This window comes from Lycium barbarum, chromosome 11, assembly GCF_019175385.1.
Source record: "Lycium barbarum isolate Lr01 chromosome 11, ASM1917538v2, whole genome shotgun sequence".
Taxonomy (NCBI): domain Eukaryota; kingdom Viridiplantae; phylum Streptophyta; class Magnoliopsida; order Solanales; family Solanaceae; genus Lycium; species Lycium barbarum.
In genome coordinates, this window is record NC_083347.1 from 118,333,866 (window position 1) to 118,353,701 (window position 19,836).

Genomic DNA, 19,836 nt, shown 5'->3' on the forward strand with positions numbered 1-19,836 from the left:
CGGAAAAAGCCTTAGCCTCTCTGTAAAAAGCTTCAATTGGCTGGAAGAAGAAGAAGCTGATTCTTTAAAACAGGCAGAAACTTTATCTAATATATAGAGATTTGCATTCACATGCTTCCCAAAATAATTGGAGCGGTTCCACCAATTAGATAATTTATAACAGTTGTTAAGTTTTTTTATTTTTTTTTAATATTTAACAAAAAAAAAACTTTATATTCACATGCTTCCAAAATAAGTGGAACGATTCCATGTGTGTTGTCATTTACCGTTTAAGGGTTGGTTACTAACCATATGCCCCAAATATTATGAGTTGCCGTGCTAATATCTTATATGAGTTGCATTTTTTAGAGAAATGCCATTACTCTGCTTTGCATTTTGTCCAATGGGTTTAGCCTTTTACGAGTCACGTGGGTGTCACGTGGGTTTAGCACCGTTACTTTTTAAACTGGTTCTATTACGGGAACCAAAAGTGCCCCACTTTAGCATAGTTAAGGGATTAAATATGCCTAGCGGTATATTTGAGGGACCAAAATGAACCTACTCCCACACATAAGGGATCAAATATACTCAGGGTAATATTTGAGGGATCAAAATGAACCTATTCCCATAGATAAGGGACAATTTTAACCCAAAACTCAATTTTATTATGAGGATTTAATCAGAACCGGGGACTTCTTTTCTCAGACCAAGTTTTGATGGGATCTAGTGCTACTGCTGACGTTGTTCGAGTCTATAATAATAATCCTGCTCCGTTCTTGAGCGAATTCAATGCTGTCATGACTAAAATGGGAGATTTGCCATCTGGTGGCGTTCAGTTGGAAATTCGCGATGTTTGTAACAGGGTGAATGGTAATTCCATTTCGGACATGTGATAAAAAGAAAAAAAAAATCTGTAAAATTTCCAACTTTATTGTTCCAGAATAAACAAACGTATGGTTTCTTGATAGTCTAGTTTGTTGTTTTATGGTAGTTGCTTGGCCTTCTACATGTATGTACCCTTTGTTTTTGGTTACACACATGTAATACAAATTAATGGAAGTCTTTTTCCATAGTTGCACTATCTAGTATATGTAATTATGCATTTGATGAGTCAACAAGGATTTTCTTTACGATAAATTAAAAAGATTTTGAATTATTAGGTGACATATACTACTTATGTGAGATGACTATGACTACGTTAACTTTTTGAAGGACATATTACAACGTTAAATTAGGAGGAATTTTTTTAGAATCGCCTATTTCTAGTTGGTTTTCGCTAGAATAGCTAGACAATGTTATTTTTTTGGGCTTTAGTCGGTAAATATATATTATTTGGCAAAAAAAAAATATATTCAACCTGGATTTGGGTTATATACGAGTGTCAATATCGCAAAGCAAAGAGTATCTCAAAAGGAAGTGCTCTTCAAAGATTAGGAAGAACTTTTATTTTCACTTTATAATGAGTTATGGGTCATTCACACAAATGCCCTTATTCGGGGGGGGGGGGGTCTTTAATTTTTGTCCCTCAAATTGCTGGTCTTTAATTTTTCCCTTTGGCATTTTAATTGGCCAAAAATACCTCAAGATTTTAGGTTCGAACTTCAACAGAGTATAAAAAAAAAATCGCAAGATAGAATTTCGTAACAAATTAGACCTATTCGAGCAAAAGTTAGGGCTTAAGGCTTAATTTCTGTAGAACCCCAACAGAATAAAATAAAAATTATAAGGAAAGTTATGCCTTAGGGCATAGTTTCTATATATAAGTTATGCCTTATAGCCTTAAGGCATAACTTTACCCTTTTCCGGCATAACTTTTCCCTTAGGCATACTTAGAACTACATAAGATATGCCTTATAAGGACTAATAACCTTTTTGGCCAAGCTTATTTTTCTCCCAAAAGTACTTATTTTTTCAATAAGTACTTATTTGAAAAAAAGTGAGGTGTTTGGCCAAGCTTCTGGGAGAAAATAAGTATTTCTGGGGAGTAGCAGAAGCAGTTTTTCAAAAGCTAAAAAAAAAAACTTTTGCCCAAAAGCACTTTTTTGAAAAGTACTTTTGAGAAAAATACAAATAGAAGCACTTTTTAAAAGCTTGGTCAAACACTAATTGCTGCTCAAAAGTGTTTTTTCAATTAATTGGTCAAACACAAACTGTTTTTCGCCAAAAGTGTTTTTTTGAAAAGTACTTTTAAAAAAAAAATACTTTTAAAAATAAGCTGATTTTATAAGCTTGGCCAAACAGGCTATAACTTTCGCGAAAACTTGCCTTGCGATTTTTTTATTTTTTTATTTTACTGAATCGGGATTCGAACCAAAAAACTCGAGATATTTTTGGTCACTTTTTTAGGCAAAGGGCAAAAATTAAAGACCAGCAATTTAAGGAGAAAAAATTAGGGAAAAGAACATAACTAGGCAATAGTGAGAAAATAATTGTATAATCGTAGCAAGGTTATTTAGTTTTCATTTCATAGCAACTAAATATTAAACTTCCAAAGGAAAATCCCTATAATTCAGTTGAACGTGAATTAATCCCAAACTAACTCTTCCTATTTTTTTGGATAGAATATTTATCTTCCATATACAATTGATACAACCATTCGAAAAAATAGTTTTGTTCCTTTTCTTTTTAAACGTTTTTTTCTATTTTCTTAATACATGTAAAATTTCTATCATAACTATACATGGTATTTTCGAAATTATCTATTTATACCATAAATATACTTGGTATTTTGGCGAAAATATATTTATAGCATACACATGGTATTTTCGAAAATATGTATTTATACCATAAATATACATGGTATTTTCGAATATATGTTTATTTATACCATATATATACATAGTAGTTTTGCAAAAATATATTTATACCATAACTAAACATGGTATTTTTTCAACTGAAAAATGAAGGAACGGAGGGATGAGTAATAGGAGATGGAGGATATATATGTTGGAACGATGGGTTTATCTCTTAAATGATGGATAAATGAAAATAAAGACTAAAAGATATGACTGAATCCTTATTTTTGGGGATATTTCCATTCTTCATATACTTCTTTTAATGTGTTATATATGTAATAAATAGTGTTGTTTTTGTAGAATATGAAAAATTCTGCTATTTATGTTTTTATTTATGGTATCGTGACTTCTCACATAATTTTTTCAATAAATTAAAGACCAGCTCGTTTGAAGGTCAATCCACGCAAAAAACGATGAGTTATCCTTTATGGACTTGCAAAGAGTTATCCTTCATTGACAAAATTGAAGGATTTGTCCAACTCCTCCCATATACGAGATATACGAGAGACCAATCCAGGTCATGTTATAAAAAGTTATTTTTGAGCCTACCAAAAATATGTCCAAATACTTGTTTATCAAAAATTCGCAAGAATAACTTTTTCATTTAATTGCCAGATTCCTAATTACTTAAGTGGACTCAGCCCACTAAGCGAACCTGCTCAATCTAACAACTCAAAGGGGAAAAATGGAAAAATTATTTGATATAATGTCTCTCACTCCCTTATCACTGTTTATAGTGATACTTTTAAGAAACCACCAAAATAGCGACATATATGTAGTTTTTATAGTAGCAAATATACACTAATACACTTATTTGTTTATCTGAAACCCTTAGACGCCACTAGATATGTTGTAGTGTGTCTTGAAAACCCTAGACGCCAGTGTCCACCCCAAACTCACCCGTTCACCGGAAAAACAAGTTGTGCCTAACTCAACCCCAAAAATACTAGTTCATGAGGAATGGATTTCCTAAGTCCATATAAGGAGATCACCCATCCATTTTTCATCCAATGTGGGACTCTTCAACGCTCACCTCACGCGCTAGGGCTGGACATCTGGTGCGTGGACAATTTAATGTGGGGCCAAACATCGGTACACAATAATTGAGACGGATCCTACTCTGATGTCATGAAAAGAAATAGATCTTGAACCTAACTCAACCTCAAAAGCTAGCTTATGAGAGAATGATTGTCCAAGTACGTAAAAAGGAGATCACTCATCCATTTTTCATCCTATGTGGGACTCTTCAACAGAGCAAACCCTTCCCGTTGCTCCATCTGAAACACCCCAAAAATAGTTAGGTTCCACCCCTATTCCTTTGCTTCGCCGGAGATTGCCATGTATAGGTTTTGAATCCCCCATACATACATCGTATACTTACGTGTCCTTGACATACAGTTGGCCTCCCATATAGTTGGTTGGCCAATATATGATGTGCACACACATTTTGAAAACACATAGATTGGATCCTGTTGATGTCTTAATATACATATATGTACATCCAGCTTCTACTTTGAAACATATACATACACATACAGTAAGCCACACATATGTCTGTTATGAAACACATACATACAGTTACAATCAGATATTGCATATGTGCGATATCAGTTAGGATGAGATATTGTATGTGCGTGAATATAGTGTATATTCCGCTATGTTTTGAAATCAAAATGCTGCTACGTTTTGTAATATAGCAAAATCTAGGTTTTTTTTTTTCTTGTTGCAAAAAATGACCACTAATAGGGCTACTTATGAAATTTTCCCAAAAAAATTCCTACTGCAACTAAATGGAACAATTAGTTAGGGGATCTAATTAGTAGCTTAGTCTGGTTAGCTACCTAAACTTTCATCTTATTAGTGAGGGTTCAATTCCCCACCTTGTAATCCTTTCCACCATTTTTCCTCTTGCCCTACCCCTACCCCCTATGTAAGATTTTTTTATTTTTTTTTCAAAAAATTAACTAGACGACAAGTGCATCTGATAAAATTTAACAATCTCAAACGACACAAGGAAATAAAAATAGGAAAAGTTTGAGTTTAATATCGTAAATCACGAAGGAGATCAATATTAAGCATACAACTAAACAAAGAGAGAGGTCCATTATCATACATTTTAAAGATTATATAGTAGTATTCAGATTTTACAATTAAAATTTTTAAGGTTAGGTCGATCGGTAGTATGATTATATATTTAATGTAAAGCCGTTATGTAACTCCACGGTACCATTACCTGTTCAAGACTTAAAAAAGGATTGGTGTTTGATCAACATGCCATTTTAATTACAAATAGTTACTATGAATCGGATTTTACAATAACAACAAATTTAGTTTAGGTAGTTAACTGCAATATATATGATTAAATACTTGTATACAAGTGAGAGTTCGATTCCCACCTTTTATACTCTACCCATTTCCCCATTCCTACCCCTATCCCCTATGTAATAATTTTTTTAAAGCAAAAAGTTAATTGGACTTCAAGAGCATCTGATACAATTTAATAGTTCCAAATGACACAAGGAAATAAAAACGGGAAAAGCTTGAGTGTAATATCGTAAATCACGAGGGAGATCAATATTAAGCATACAACTAAACAAAAAGAGAGGTCCATTGTCATACATTTTAAAGATTATATAGTAGTATTCAGACTTTACAATTAAAAAATTTAAGGTTAGGTCGATCGCTAGTATGATTAAATATTTAATGTAAAGCCGTTATGTAACTCCACGGTACCATTACCTGTTCAAGACTTAAAAAAGGATTGGTGTTTGATCAACATGACATTTTAATTACAAATAGTTACTATGAATCGGATTTTACAATAACAACAAATTTAGTTTAGGTAGTTAACTGCAATATATATGATTAAATACTTGTATACAAGGTGAGAGTTCGATTCCCCACCTTGTATACTCTACCCATTTCCCCATTCCCTACCCCTATCCCCTATGTAATAATTTTTTAAAGCAAAAAGTTAATTGGACTTCAAGAGCATCTGATACAATTTAATAGTTCCAAATGACACAAGGAAATAAAAACTGGAAAAGTTTGAGTAAAATATAGTAAATCACGAGGTAGATCAATATTAAGCATACAACTAAACAAAGAGAGGTCCATTGTCATACATTTTAAAGATTATATAGTAGTATTCAGATTTTACAATTAAAATTTTTAAGGTTAGGTCGATCGGTAGTATGATTAAATATTTAATGTAAAGCCGTTATATAACTCCATGGTACCATTACCTGTTCAAGACTTAAAAAATTGATACTGGTGTTTGATCAACATCGCATTTTAATTATAAATTACTATGAATCAATTTTACAATAACAACTACTTTAGGTTAGGTAATTAACTGTAATAACTATGATTAAATACTTGCATACAAGGTACCATCAGCTTTTCAAGCCTTCAAAAAAATTCATTTGATTGAAAGTTTAGCAGAAGGAGCATGCTTTCGCGGACCGGAGGAGAAAATTGGGCATACAACAAAAGTCTATTTCACACCATAAGCGGATCGAGAATTTGAAGCTGTTGGGTTCCTCATTGACCTTAAAGTTAATATTATAACAATAATTGAGTTCACAGTCAAATATTTTTAGACATTTGGTAGATTTTCCTACACACCCTTGAAGGTCTGTGTAAGTAATTAGTGTATTCATTTGAATCCGTAACCAACCCTCTTGATCCGACTATGTTACACCCAACGGTTCTTGTTAAGGTCTTCATTTTTAAAATAGCCAAAAAATTGACTAAAGTTAATCCAAATCCACAAGAAACAATCTAAATTGCCTATAAATAGGAACCAAAAACACACAAAAGAAAACCTCAACAGAAACAAAACTTTCCTACACACCCTTAATTTCGTTCACAGTTTCACTATGACATTTGATCAGTTGTCTTGCTTAGGCATGCGGGGGTGTTAGTAGTCTCACATCAGTTGTCTAGCTTAGGCAATTTTCACCTCTTGAGTAAATTACCTTTCGGGGACTGAGTTAAGCCCAATGTCCGTTTTCTTAGTATTTTGAGACTTGAAGTGATGACAATAATGATCCAAACGAAAATTAATACTAGGAGTTTTATCAACGAGACTTTTTATGGATTAAATAGTTTAGATTTTACTATAACAACCATTTTAGCTTAGGTTAATCTGTAGTACATATACTTAAATACTTGTAACTCTGACATTACTGTCTCTTAGCTAGTATACAATCTACCATTAGATTTTCAAGAATTAAAAATTTCATTTGGCAGAAAATTTAACAGAAAGAAAGTGTTTTTGCAGATCAGAAGAGAGTCTATTTCACACGAAACGATTCTTAATTATTAAGGTCAATATTTAAAATAGACAAAAAGGTGATGTAAAGTCAATCAAAATTCATAAAAACCAAACTGAATTACCTATAAATAGGAACCAAAAACGCATAAAAGAAAATCATCAATAAAAAGAAAATTTTCCTACCCTTAATTTCGTTCACCGTGTTTCAATATGGCATTTGGTACAATTTGTCGTCTGAGTTTTGCCCTGAGCCTTGTGGCTCTTGCGCTTGCTAGCATCACACGTTGCGATGCTAGCAAGAACAATATTTTGGGATCGCCAATCTTGGACCAAATCACAGTCAGCAACTAGTTATCTCAGAACCTGTGCATCTTTGGGGCTATTCGGGCAGTTGTGAGAGAACACATCACGACAAATAGGCGATTCGGGGCGTTTGTCATTCGCCTCTTCTTCCACGATTGCTTCCTCAATGTGAGTTCTAACTTTTAACTTATTCAACAGTGGTGTACTCAGAATTTTTCTTAAAATGCTATCCATAAATATAGAAGAGAGGAGAATAAGTAATAATATTATTATCACATTTGTAGATAACACTACTAAAAAAATCGGGATTTTCGACCAAAAATTTCGACCACACGAGGTCGAAAAGGCCTTTATTTTCGACCAATTTTTCGACCACACGCGTAGGTCACTAATCGGTAGGTCGAAATTTTTTTTCGACCACACATGGTCGCAATCACATTCTACCGAATTTAAGGGAAAATTACTTTCGACCCCATGTGGTCAAAAAATTATTTTTATATTAAATTATATATTTAACTTTTTCGACTACGTGTGGTCGAAAACATTATTTATATTTAAATATATAAAAATTATTTTCACAATCTCGACCACATGGTCGAAATTGTAAATTGGGCCCAGATTTTCGACTACATGTGGTCGAAATCTGGAAACCATATTGCTAAATTTTGACCACACGTGGTCGAAATTGTATTTTTCTGAGCACAATTTCGACCGAGCATTTACCTGTTTTTGACATCCCACCTGCCAATTTTCAAATAACCAAATTCATCAATCAAAACAGTCATCCAATTCATCAACAATTCAACACAACAACCATAAACAATGTTCAAACACTTAAACATTGTCCATTCAAACACTTAAACATCATAAACTACGTTCAAACATTTAAACATCTTAAAATTAAAAGTACTTCTAGTTCAAATTAAAACTACATTCAAACCCTTAAACATAATATACATATCCATTTAAACATAGCAGAATTAGAATCCAAAATCACATTAATCAAAAAGGTCAATGTGACTGGATCCTTGTGGCTGCGTTATCCTCAGAAGGCATTCCCTGTTTCCTATGATTTTTGGTAGAGGCGCCACTTTTTCTGGTCATCCCCCTTTCTTCCAATAGACGTTCTCTGTCTCAAGAATAAAACGACGAATCTGATTGATCTTGTCTAGTACTGGTGAAAAAAGCTACTCATGAAAATAACATAAGGAACGGGCTACAATAGAATCATGATTTATGAGAGTATCTATTAGTGATTTCACTTCCCATCTTAAGAATAATTATTTGGGATAATTACATGTTTGGACTGCTCCAAAGAATAGTAGAGAGCAAATGTGTAGGTTTTGTATATTAAGTAGAAATATACATATAATATACATAAGTATACACGAAATATACATGTAATATACATAATCAGTATATAGGTTTTGTACATTTTGGTTCCTGTAATTAATTTCGGCCGACGGGCCAAAAATGAAAAAAATCCCCTTTTATTTAAGCGCCATACATAACTCTTTCAAACTTTTAGGCAAGCCACACACACGCACAAAGGAATTAATAGCAAGCACCATCGTAGGTATCAATCTGAGAGAGCAAACGACTTTTTCTTAAACCATTAAACAGACTATTACTTGTCAAATGCCTTTATTCTTGTCCACAGTACCTATCATATTATGTACTAATTCTTGGTGTCGAGTCTGGAAATTGAGATAAATTAATGATCTACCACTTCTGCAATCCAAGAGTAAAATAGAACCGAGGATAAAATAAGTAGCAACTACGGAAGCTTACCTTTAATCTTTTCGATCTGTCATCTTTAGCTTTTCTCAAACTGATTACATTTTTAAGCCAGTATCCAGAACCCATTGCAGATGCTTGTTATATATATTTTACTCTGCAGGACATAACAAATTGAAAAGGGAAGAGTATTAGTTTCTCAATCAGTACGCAGAAAAACTAAAGTCAAAGTTCAATAAAATCTGCCAGCCTAGCACATGTTATATTATAGGGAACTTTACTAATAACAACAAGATATAAGTGCTTTATTAATACTCAATGTGCAACTAAACTACAGCTCATGGGAATAAGGAATCAGTGAATGCAAGTGATGCAATGATATGATAAATAAAGAGCAATAAAATAAATAAAGAGCACATAAATAAAGAACCAAAATAAATAAATAGCACATAAATAAAGAATCAAAATAGTCCCAAAAAAAGGGACCAAAACAGCCCAAAAAATAACATCCAATTTCAACTCAAAATCCAAAAAAAAAAAAAAAACATAAAATAAACCCTAAAACAAATATTGAACACTAAATAAAGTTATCAAATCTACTAAATATAGAAGGTAATGTAGCTAATAACATGAGATTATTATGCATTGGTAAGTGTTCATGATTGGGAAAAAAAAAACGTACCTGAAAATGCAAGGGTTGCGCCGCCGACGGTGGACTGGCGGTGGTCGGAAGGCGGTGGGTTGAGGGCCTGGGCTGGTGGGGCGGTGGGCTGGTGGTGTGGGTAGAGAGAGGAGAGGGAGAGAGGTGGTGTGTGTGGGTAGAGAGAGGAGAGGGAGAGAGGAAAGAGAGAGAAAGAAAAAATCTTCAATATGAAAAGTAAAGACTAGCCAGCAGATGTGTATATACAAATGTGGTCCAATTTTCGACCACATGTGGTCGAAAATTGTTTTTTTTTATTTTTAATTTAAACGTTTCCCATTTATTATTTATACAAAATTTAATTTCGACCACACGTGGTCGAAATTATATTTTCATTTTAAAAATCGATCCCGTGTGGTCGAAATCCTACTGAAAATAAAAAAAAAATTCTTGATTTTTCGACCGCGCGTGGTCGATTTTTTTTCGACCAAAACTGTGGTCGAAAACGCCCTTTTTTTATAAGAGCTGATAGCATCGCCCATCAGTTTAGTTGAATCTCTTGTGCTAGAAGTCTAGGGTTCAATTTTATTTAACCGTGATACCGCTTGTTCAACGTGCGTCTGCTCCTGGATTTCAATTTATGTGAATTTATTTAACTGAACATGGAGTTTAAGAAAGAATAAAATACTGTTGAAACATGTGATCCCAGAGATGCTATGACATTTGGTTGACTAAGACTTTTGGAACTTCTGATTTTAAACATGTCATAATATGTTTTCGAATTGTGGCTCAAAGCTTTCCATTAAGGGTAAAATGGGAAGTTCAAGTTAAACTGTTTTCAAATTTAGATATGCGTCCTTCTTTTTGGAACCGATTATATATAAAAGATAGTGTCATGTAAACTGAGATGGAAGAAGTAGCATTTTTACGGAAGCTCTTCTTTATGATGCAAATAGTGAATCTACTTGTTTTTGCTCTAACATTGATTATATTATATTTTTTAGGGATGTGATGGGGGTATTCTTCTAAATATTCCTGGAGGAGAATTAACTTCACCACCAAATGCTAATTCAATAAAAGGCTTTGCAGTAATACTTCGAGCTACACAAAGGATCAAAGAACAGTGCCCTAGCGCTGCTGTATCCTGTGCGGATATACTAGCCATTGTTGCCCGTGACTCTGTTAATCTCGTAAGTACCGTCAAACCTCTTTTTAATACTAGCGTTATTTGCCCGGATTATATTTGGCTGCTATAGCGAGATGTTGTTATATATAGGACGTATATATAATATAACATTTGAGACTCGGTTCTAAATAAAACTTGACTGTTATAGTAAAATGTTGTTTAGATTATGCCTGTAATAGAGAGGTATGATTGTATATATATGCATGATGATCAGCGGATCTAGTTTTTGATATAGCATCGCTATAAGTATAACTAGAGAAAGTAAACAAGTATTTAAGAAAGTACTTTTGAGTTAAAAAAAAAAAGAGTACTTTGGAGTTGTCAATGCATGTCCTAATTAATTAACTCAAAGAAAATCTCTCTTATTACTGTGTAGGAGGGGAAGCAACTAATATAGAGTAACTTACTTTTGAAGTCCGACCATCTCATAAAAAACCTTAGATAGTTTAAAAGAAAGCATATTTAATTATGTTCTTAATAGGTCATTCAGGTACATGCCTTATTTATTTTTTAATGGTGCGAGCACCAGAAAATATTAGTATTGGTTAAATGGTAGGGATGAGATTCAAACTCATGACTTTAGCTTACGCTGATATCATATTGAAATGTACGACTGTTTCATCTTAAGTTTTATTAGAAAGAACAGAATTTTATTTATTCAATTATGTTTTCAACTTAACTATCCTTCCATTCTAATTAGTCCAACTTACTTTCCTCCATGTGAAATAGGCATGTCTAATGAACAGTTGGGAGGACCATTATACCAAGTGGGATTTATACGACGAGATGCAAGAACTCCTGCAACTGCCCAAGCAGCTTTAAACCAACTTCCAGCACCATTTGACAATGCCGCTGTCCAAATAAATAAATTCAAAGCAAAAGGCTTTGAAATAAGGCACATGGTCGCGTTGGTGGGGGCTCACTCCATTGGCTTCGCCAGGTGCGCGATCCTATGCAATGGCACGAATGTTAATCCGCGGAGACGAGCCACCTTAGGGTGCACTTGTCCCAACATCAATGACATAAAACCATTAGACTTAAGTCCTCGGGTTTTCGACAAGGTTTATTACGACAAATTGATTAAGGGTCAAAGGCTCCTTTTTTGGGACCAAGTGCTCATGGGGACTACTAGCACGGCCAACATTGTTCGAAGCAATAGCAACAACCCTACTCAATTCTTGATCGATTTCAGTGCTGCAATGAAAAAACTCGGGAACTTGCCTCCCGTGACTAGCGTTCCATTGGAAATTCGCGATGTTTGTGGAAAGGTCAACGCCAATTCCATCGCGGATATGTGATGAAAAAGAAAAAGAAAACAAACATATGCTTAATTACAAAAAAGAAAAGAAAAAATCATCTTCCACTTTTCCCGAATAAACAACGCATGTATTCTTTATAATAATCATCTAGTTTATTTTTTCTCTCATATTAGCAGGGTGAATGGTAATCCCATCGCGGATGTGAAAAAAGAGAGATATTAAAAAAAAAAAAAAACGTTAGAGTTTTCAACTTCTATTTTCCTAAATAAACAAACGTGTTTGGCTTATAGACAGTCTAGTTTAATTATTGGTTTATGGAAGTTGCTTGAGCTTCTATATGTACCCTTTGCCTTTAATTTGGTAATGCAGGTGATACAAAGTGTCTTTGTCCATATCAGCACTATCTTACATCTACAAAGGCATAGTTCTTTTCTTTTTTTTTCTTTTTTTTGCAATGATCAATTCGTAAATTATTATGATTATTCCTTTTATTTTAAGGGCAGTTACTTACCTACCATATCAATTCTTGCAAACAGTACTATTAAATTGCTTATGAAACGAAGAACGAAGTGTTAATTCAAATGGCTGATTGAACAATTTTCCCTCATGAACTCGTACTTTATTCCGAGATAAACGAAATTAATGGTCTTATAGAAAAATCTTACAGCAATACAGTCAAAATTTACTCATTGTTCCGGTAGAAATCAAAGTTAACAACAACATACTCATTATAATCCGACAAGTGAGATTTGGGGAGAGTTGAGTGTATGCAGAGTCTATACCTGTCAATTAGGCCAGGCCGGGCCATGTAAATTTGTGTCACATGGGGCCGGTTCGGGGCCGGGCCATAGGTTAATGGGTAGGGTTGGGGGCCGGGTTTGAGGAGGGAAAAGGGTGTCCGGCCTAGCCTCCTACCCGGTAGGGGTACATAGTGGGCTAAGTGGGTCGGGTTGGGTTTTAGTAATTTTACAAAAAAATTCTAATACTAAAATTTATTAAGTATGATACTTTAAAATCTAGTTGTTGCCAACTTTATTTTAACCATCAAGTTTTTAAAATTATTCTTTGGCCCTATTTTCAATCTATAAACGTCATTCATTCTTCTCCATATTATCTCACAATTCTCTACTCTCCTCTATCCCTAAATTTCCTACTCATCTGAATCTCTCTCTCTTCAAACTTCCAAGTTCAAATTTAATGGATAATGACAATCCTCCTCCTCTAGCTCAAGGAGTGCATCATTGTGAAGGTATTATGATAAATTAGAAGAAGATACGATTCGATGTAGAATTTGTCTACGAACTATGGACCATAGGTCCAGAGTAGGATATGGACCGGTCGATACTTTGGTCCGACACTTGGGTCAGAAACACCCAAAAGCATATGCAACTCTTCGTTAGAATTTGAATTTTGAGCTTTCAAGGTTCAAGTTTCAAGTTTCTAAGTTTGTATGTTTTCATTTTGCAATGTTAGTTTATTTGTTTTGATTTGATTTTGTAACGTAAGTCGTTCAAGTTTGTATGTTTGGATTTTGCAGTGTTATCAATTTAAGTTTAATTTTATTTTAAATTATCGATGTAGTCTTGTATCACACTCTCAACTTTTTATAATATTTGACACTTATATTTAAATGAATTAAAAATTTAAAAAAAGAAGTCATTTTTTGGGGTTTGGCCATTTGTCCAACGGCTATTCTTGCTTAAATAATTCATTGCAACAACATATACAAGATATACACGAATATGCAATCAACATATACAAGATATACATACATATACAAACAACATATACAAGACATACACAAAGTCATAAATATCCAAACAAGATATACAAGTCATTTTTGGAGTTTTTGATAATATCTCAATCACAAATATACATGGTATTTTTTCAACTGAAAAATATTTTAAGGTCACAAAAGGTTAAATCAATATACATAATATTTCTAAAAAATAATATTATACTAGGTGTATATAACATTATACCACTATAATCTATGTTAAATTATACTATGTATAAAGTACATCAGTGTGCCTCTAAAAATGAATTATACTATGTATATATAATATTATACCTCAATATAATATAATATAATATAATATAATTATACCATGTATATTGTAATACATTAGTAAATAGAATATCTCTAAAAAAATTGTCAGGTGTATAATGATTAATTGAATACTATTAAGTTTTAGTTGCATAGTAATTGAGAGAATAAAGGGAGTTTAATAGTTAAAGTTGGAATCATCTCCCTATAAAATAGCTAATTTGAGTGGCTTATTTAATTAACTTCCAAAATTTTAGAATTATCCCTAAAAATAGGCAAGAAAATGAAAAGCATGGATCTAATATAGGATTGATTCTCGTATACTAGAATCTGTTATGGAAGTAAATATTTGATATGCATTAATTAACGTTGTCATATATATGTAATCATTTTTCAAAAATTGCCTATTTATCGAAGTGGGCCGGGCTGGGTCAATGCCCCGGTGGGCCAGAGATCGGGCCTGTTGGTGGGCATGGCTACCAGGCTACATGTCATATCCGGCCCAGCCTCCTAATTTTTTCCACTAGCCCAGCCCACCACCCTCTTACCGGGTTAGGGGCTGGGCCGGTTAGGGGCTGGGTTAGGTGGGCCGGGCTCTGGCCGACCCGGCCCAATTGATAGGCTTATAAATGCTGACCTTATAACCCTTATCTCGGGAGGTAGATAGGTTATTTCTGGTAGAACCTCAGCTCAAGAAAAAAACATTCAAAGCAGGTCGGAAAAAGAAAATAACGGTAGTCTAGTAGCCGTGACAAAATACTTTAGAATGCATGTCAAAACATTCTGGAAAAAATATGGTGTTCTTGTCCAAAAAACAACAGATAGTAATAGAAATTGAAGGGCAAGAAACTACGGGAGTAATCCTACGATTGCTAGCTAGTATGGAAGGATAAGCGAAACAAAACTCTACTACTTACTAACCTTCAACCATAATCTGTATCCTCCACAATTTCCTATCTATCATGTCCTCGGTAATGAACAATTTTTTTAAGTGAAAAACGAAAATTGTTATATATAGTCATGCATTAGTACAAAAGGATGGCTTATTGATAATTTAGATTGTTTTGTAAGTTGTTTGGCTTGATATGTACCCTTGTTTTTAATTTGATTACGTACACATGTAATACAAAATAATGGAAGAGTCTTTTTCCATAGTAGCACTATCTTATAGCTTATTAATAATCTAGTTTGTTGTTTTATGTAAGTTGTTTGGCTTCTATATGTACCCTTTTTCTTTAATTTGGTTACAACACATGTAATACAAAATAATGGAAGTCCTTATCCATAGTAGCACTATCTTATAGTAGTACTAAACGGTCTATGCTCGTGCTGCGCACGGGCCCAACACTTTAGATTATAGTGCATCTATGTGTATGTAATTGTCTTTGAATGATGATTATATATATATATATATATAGAGAGAGAGAGAGAGAGAGAGAGAGAGAGAGAGAATATTATGTTTAAAACACGATTAATATAACATTGTAGTTTGTGCTCCGTATCTAAAATTTTATTATATTAATGTTTGCTACGAATACAAAATCGGCAAATTTATTAATATTTTTTAAAAGAGAAGACTTGTTTAAAAGGAAACTATTTTCCTCTCTTTGAGATAAAACAATAGCAATATTTAAGCATCAGTTGATACTTTCAATTTTAATTCGATTAATTTAAAGGTGTAAAATAGTTATTATTTTTTATCAAATTTTGATTTGGATAATTCTAATTCAAATTATTAAATTAATTTTACATGTTTAAAACGAAACAAAGTAGAAATTGATTTTCTATTTAAACGAAGAAATACTATTTTTTAATTTTTGGTAAATATTCTCGGTTTAGCTCATTTTACTTGTCATGTTGTCTTTTGCATGGTTTTTTAAGAAAACGTCGATTAGAATTATAATTTGACTAATTTACCTTATTCATTATTTGATTTCCATTTGATATATTATTTTTTACGACATTAATCTCTTTTCACATTTATTAGAGTAAGAATAAAAATAAAAAAGTAATTAAATTCTATCTTATTTTAAAATATAAATATTTTAAGTATATTTATTTTAGTGAACATAACAAATAAATGATATGGCGAAATAGCAAATACAACAGTTTAATATCTAGATTAGATCTCAGGCTAATATAAAAAAGGAAAGAAAATTGTATGGTTTGACTACTTAACTTTTTGAAGAAACGCAATTTCATTTGCTCCCACTAATGGATTGATACGCACGTGGCAATGAATCCATCATTATTGACTTAATGAGATACTTTGGAAATTACATGAATATTGTTTGATTTTTTTAATATGGAGTGCACTTTTTTTTTTGGGACATTATTAATTTGCACTATTTTTATGCATATATATACTATGTTCAAAACACGATTAATATAACATTGTAGTTTGTACTCCGTATCTAAAACTTTAGTATATTAGTGTTTACTATGAATACAAAGTCTGCACTTTTTTTTTACATTTTTGTTTTAAATATGGGGTTCACTTTTTTTATATTGTTTGATTTTGTTAATATGGGGTCCACTTGTTTTTACAGTGAGTTTGGAGATGGTGGGTTTCATTTTTTTTTTTATATTGCTTGATGTTGTTTAGTATGAGGTCCACCCTTTATGGGATGCACTTTTTTTTTTTTTTTTTTTTTTGACATTATTAGTTTGTACTATTTTTATGCATATAATATATATACATATACTATGTTCAAAACACGATTAATATAACATTGTAGTTTGTGCTCCGTATCTAAAACTTTATTATATTAGTGTTTGCTACGAATACAAAGCCAACACTTTTTTTTTAACATTATATTTTTTTTAATATGGGGTTCACTTTTTATTTATTTTTATTTTTTGATATTGCTTGATTTTGATAATATATGGTCCACTTTTGTTTTCCCATGAGTTTGGAGATGGTGAGTTTCACTTTTTTTTTTTTATTGCTCGTGTTATTTAGTGTGGGGCCCACCCTTTTTTTTTTTAAGGGACAATGGACAACGAAGCATGGGTCTAAACCCATGCTTTATATAGTTTCTTTTTTGTTTTTATATTGCTTGGTGTTGTTTAGTATGAGGCCCACCCTTTTGGACATTATTAGTTTGCACTATTTTTATGCATATAATATATATATATATACACTATGTTCAAAACACGATTGATATAACATTGTAATTTGTGCTTCGTATCTAAAACTTTATTATATTAGTGTTTGCTACGAATACAAAGTCTGCACTTTTTTTTTTGACATTGTTTATTTTTTTAATATGGGATTCATTTTTTTTTTTTTAATATTTCTTGATTTTATCAATATGGGATACTATGTTCAAAATACGATTAATATAATATTGTAGTTTGTGCTCCGTATTTAAAACTTTATTATATTAGTGTTTGCTACAAATACGCACGTGGCAATGAATCCATCATTATTGACTTAATGAGATACTTTGGAAATTACATGAATATTGTTTGATTTTTTAATACGGGGTGCACTTTTTTTTTTGACATTATTAATTTGCACTTTATATATATATATATATATATATATATATATATATATATATATATATATATATATATATATATATATATATATTTAATATGGGGTGCACTTTTTTTTGACATTATTAATTTGCAGTATTTTTATGCATATATATATATATATATATATATATATATATATATATATATATATATATATATATATATATATATATATATATATATATATATATATATATATATATATATATATTAGAATTATGGGGCCCACAATTTTTTTTTTTGCACTTTTTTTTTTGACATTGTTTGTTTTTTAATATGGGATTCAATTTTTTTTTTTATATTGCTTGATTTTGTCAATATGAGATACTATGTTCAAAACACGATTAATATAACATTATAGTTTGAGCTCCGTATTTAAAATTTTATTATATTAGTGTTTGCTACGAATACGCACGTGACAATGAATTAATATGGGATGCACTTTTTTTTTGACATTATTAATTTGCAGTATTTTTTTAATATTAGTTGTTGTTTAATATATATGGGGCCCACACTTTGTTTTATTAAATTGGAACGGATATATATATATATATATATATATATATATATATATTAGAATTATGGGGCTCACAATTTTTTTTTAATATTAGTTGTTGTTTAATATATATGGGGCCCACAATTTTTTTTTAATTAAATTGAGACGGACGACGAGAAAGTGAGCCCAACCGACTCTTCTTAATAGTAGAAATATAAGTATTGCTAGCTATTTGAAAGTCAATAAGGATTTTTGGCCACAAAAATATTTTGATAATATTAGTTCGTTATAAGAGCAGCCCATCACAGATCTTATACTTCATATTCTTGGAGGATTAGGACCGAATATTAATGCCATGGTTGTTTGACTTGTTTCCGTGATTTCTAGTAGGGGTGTCAATGGTTTTGTAAAAACCGAATTAACCGATCGAATCGTACCGAACCGATTATTAGGTTATTCTCAATAAAGCCTATGGTATTTTTATAAATTTCTAACCAAACTGAATAATTGGCTGGTTTTTAATTTTATAAAAATAAATCAAAAAAATACTGGACCGTACCGAATAAATTTGTATGTGTAAAACATATTTTATATATTAACTTTAAAAATAATGAAATACTAAAATTTTTGCATTGGGCCTGGGGTGATGGAAAGGACTACAAGCCGGCAACAGGTAATTAACACCTAAAGTTCCAACTTCGAAACCTATTATGTTGCTCCAATTGAAACTAAATTAGTTCTAGCAACTTGTAAGTAGTAACCACTAAGCTACAAGGTATTCCAATAATCTTGAGTAGCAAGCTACAAGTACAATCTATTAGATAGCTTTCGTCTCGATCTAATTGAGTAGCAAGCTACAAGATATTAGATATCTTTCATCTCGTATGCTTTAAATTTCTTTTATTGGATACCTAATCTTTGTAGACTCAGCTCTTGCGTCCCATCTTGATTGATTATACTTCTCGCTCGTGTGATCTAAATATTTTATTTTTATTTAATATTATTTTACACTACTTTAAAATAGTGGGATGGATATCTATTCTTGTCGTGTTTAGTGTTTTTTGATTCATCACCTTTTAAACAACAAACTATCTAGGGAGTTTTTTCACTGGCCTATGGAAGTATGCATGATATTGTGTTACAACTTCTATTTATGACTTTTACGTACGTTTTTTTTAAATAAAAAGTACCAAAAATCGTACTGATACCAAAGAGAAACCGAGATGATGAGACGGTTTCGAAAAGTCTAGTTTTGGTTATAGAAAATAAAATAACCGAAAAATCGGTATGGTATAAATTTATAAATAACCGCCCGAACCATACCATTTACACTTTTATCCCTAAGTGTTCAAACCAGTACTTTAGTAAAACAAACAAAAACCAGAAATAACGTTAAGAACAGAAAGTAGATGAAACAGAAATTTCTGAGCCCACAAGTTTTTTGTGTGTCCTTAAGAAATCTAATCCCCTCACAATTGCCAAGGTTAATAGATTAATTCCTCCATGGATAGAACAGAAAACTATTCTGCAATAGCGACAATGCAAATTGTAGAACTTCAACAAACTCAA

The 19,836-nt window shown here is 32.0% G+C and overlaps 1 protein-coding gene and 1 long non-coding RNA gene across 2 annotated transcripts; one reads left to right on the forward strand and one right to left on the reverse strand.

The window, feature by feature from the left end:
- The first annotated feature begins 695 nt into the window (after positions 1 to 695).
- On the forward strand, positions 696 to 12,832 carry LOC132620195 (suberization-associated anionic peroxidase 2-like). Its single transcript, XM_060334888.1, has 4 exons — positions 696 to 842; positions 7,405 to 7,524; positions 10,738 to 10,923; positions 11,666 to 12,832. Exons 1-4 carry the CDS (start codon positions 696 to 698, stop codon positions 12,215 to 12,217), a joined length of 1,005 nt encoding a protein of 334 aa, XP_060190871.1. The 3' UTR covers positions 12,218 to 12,832.
- LOC132618398 (uncharacterized) lies at positions 8,101 to 10,003 on the reverse strand. The gene is made up of 3 exons (XR_009574081.1): positions 9,776 to 10,003; positions 9,148 to 9,250; positions 8,101 to 8,485 (listed from the first exon to the last, which is right to left on the reverse strand). It is a non-coding gene; the product is annotated as an uncharacterized LOC132618398 (long non-coding RNA).
- Positions 12,833 to 19,836: the final 7,004 nt, after the last annotated feature.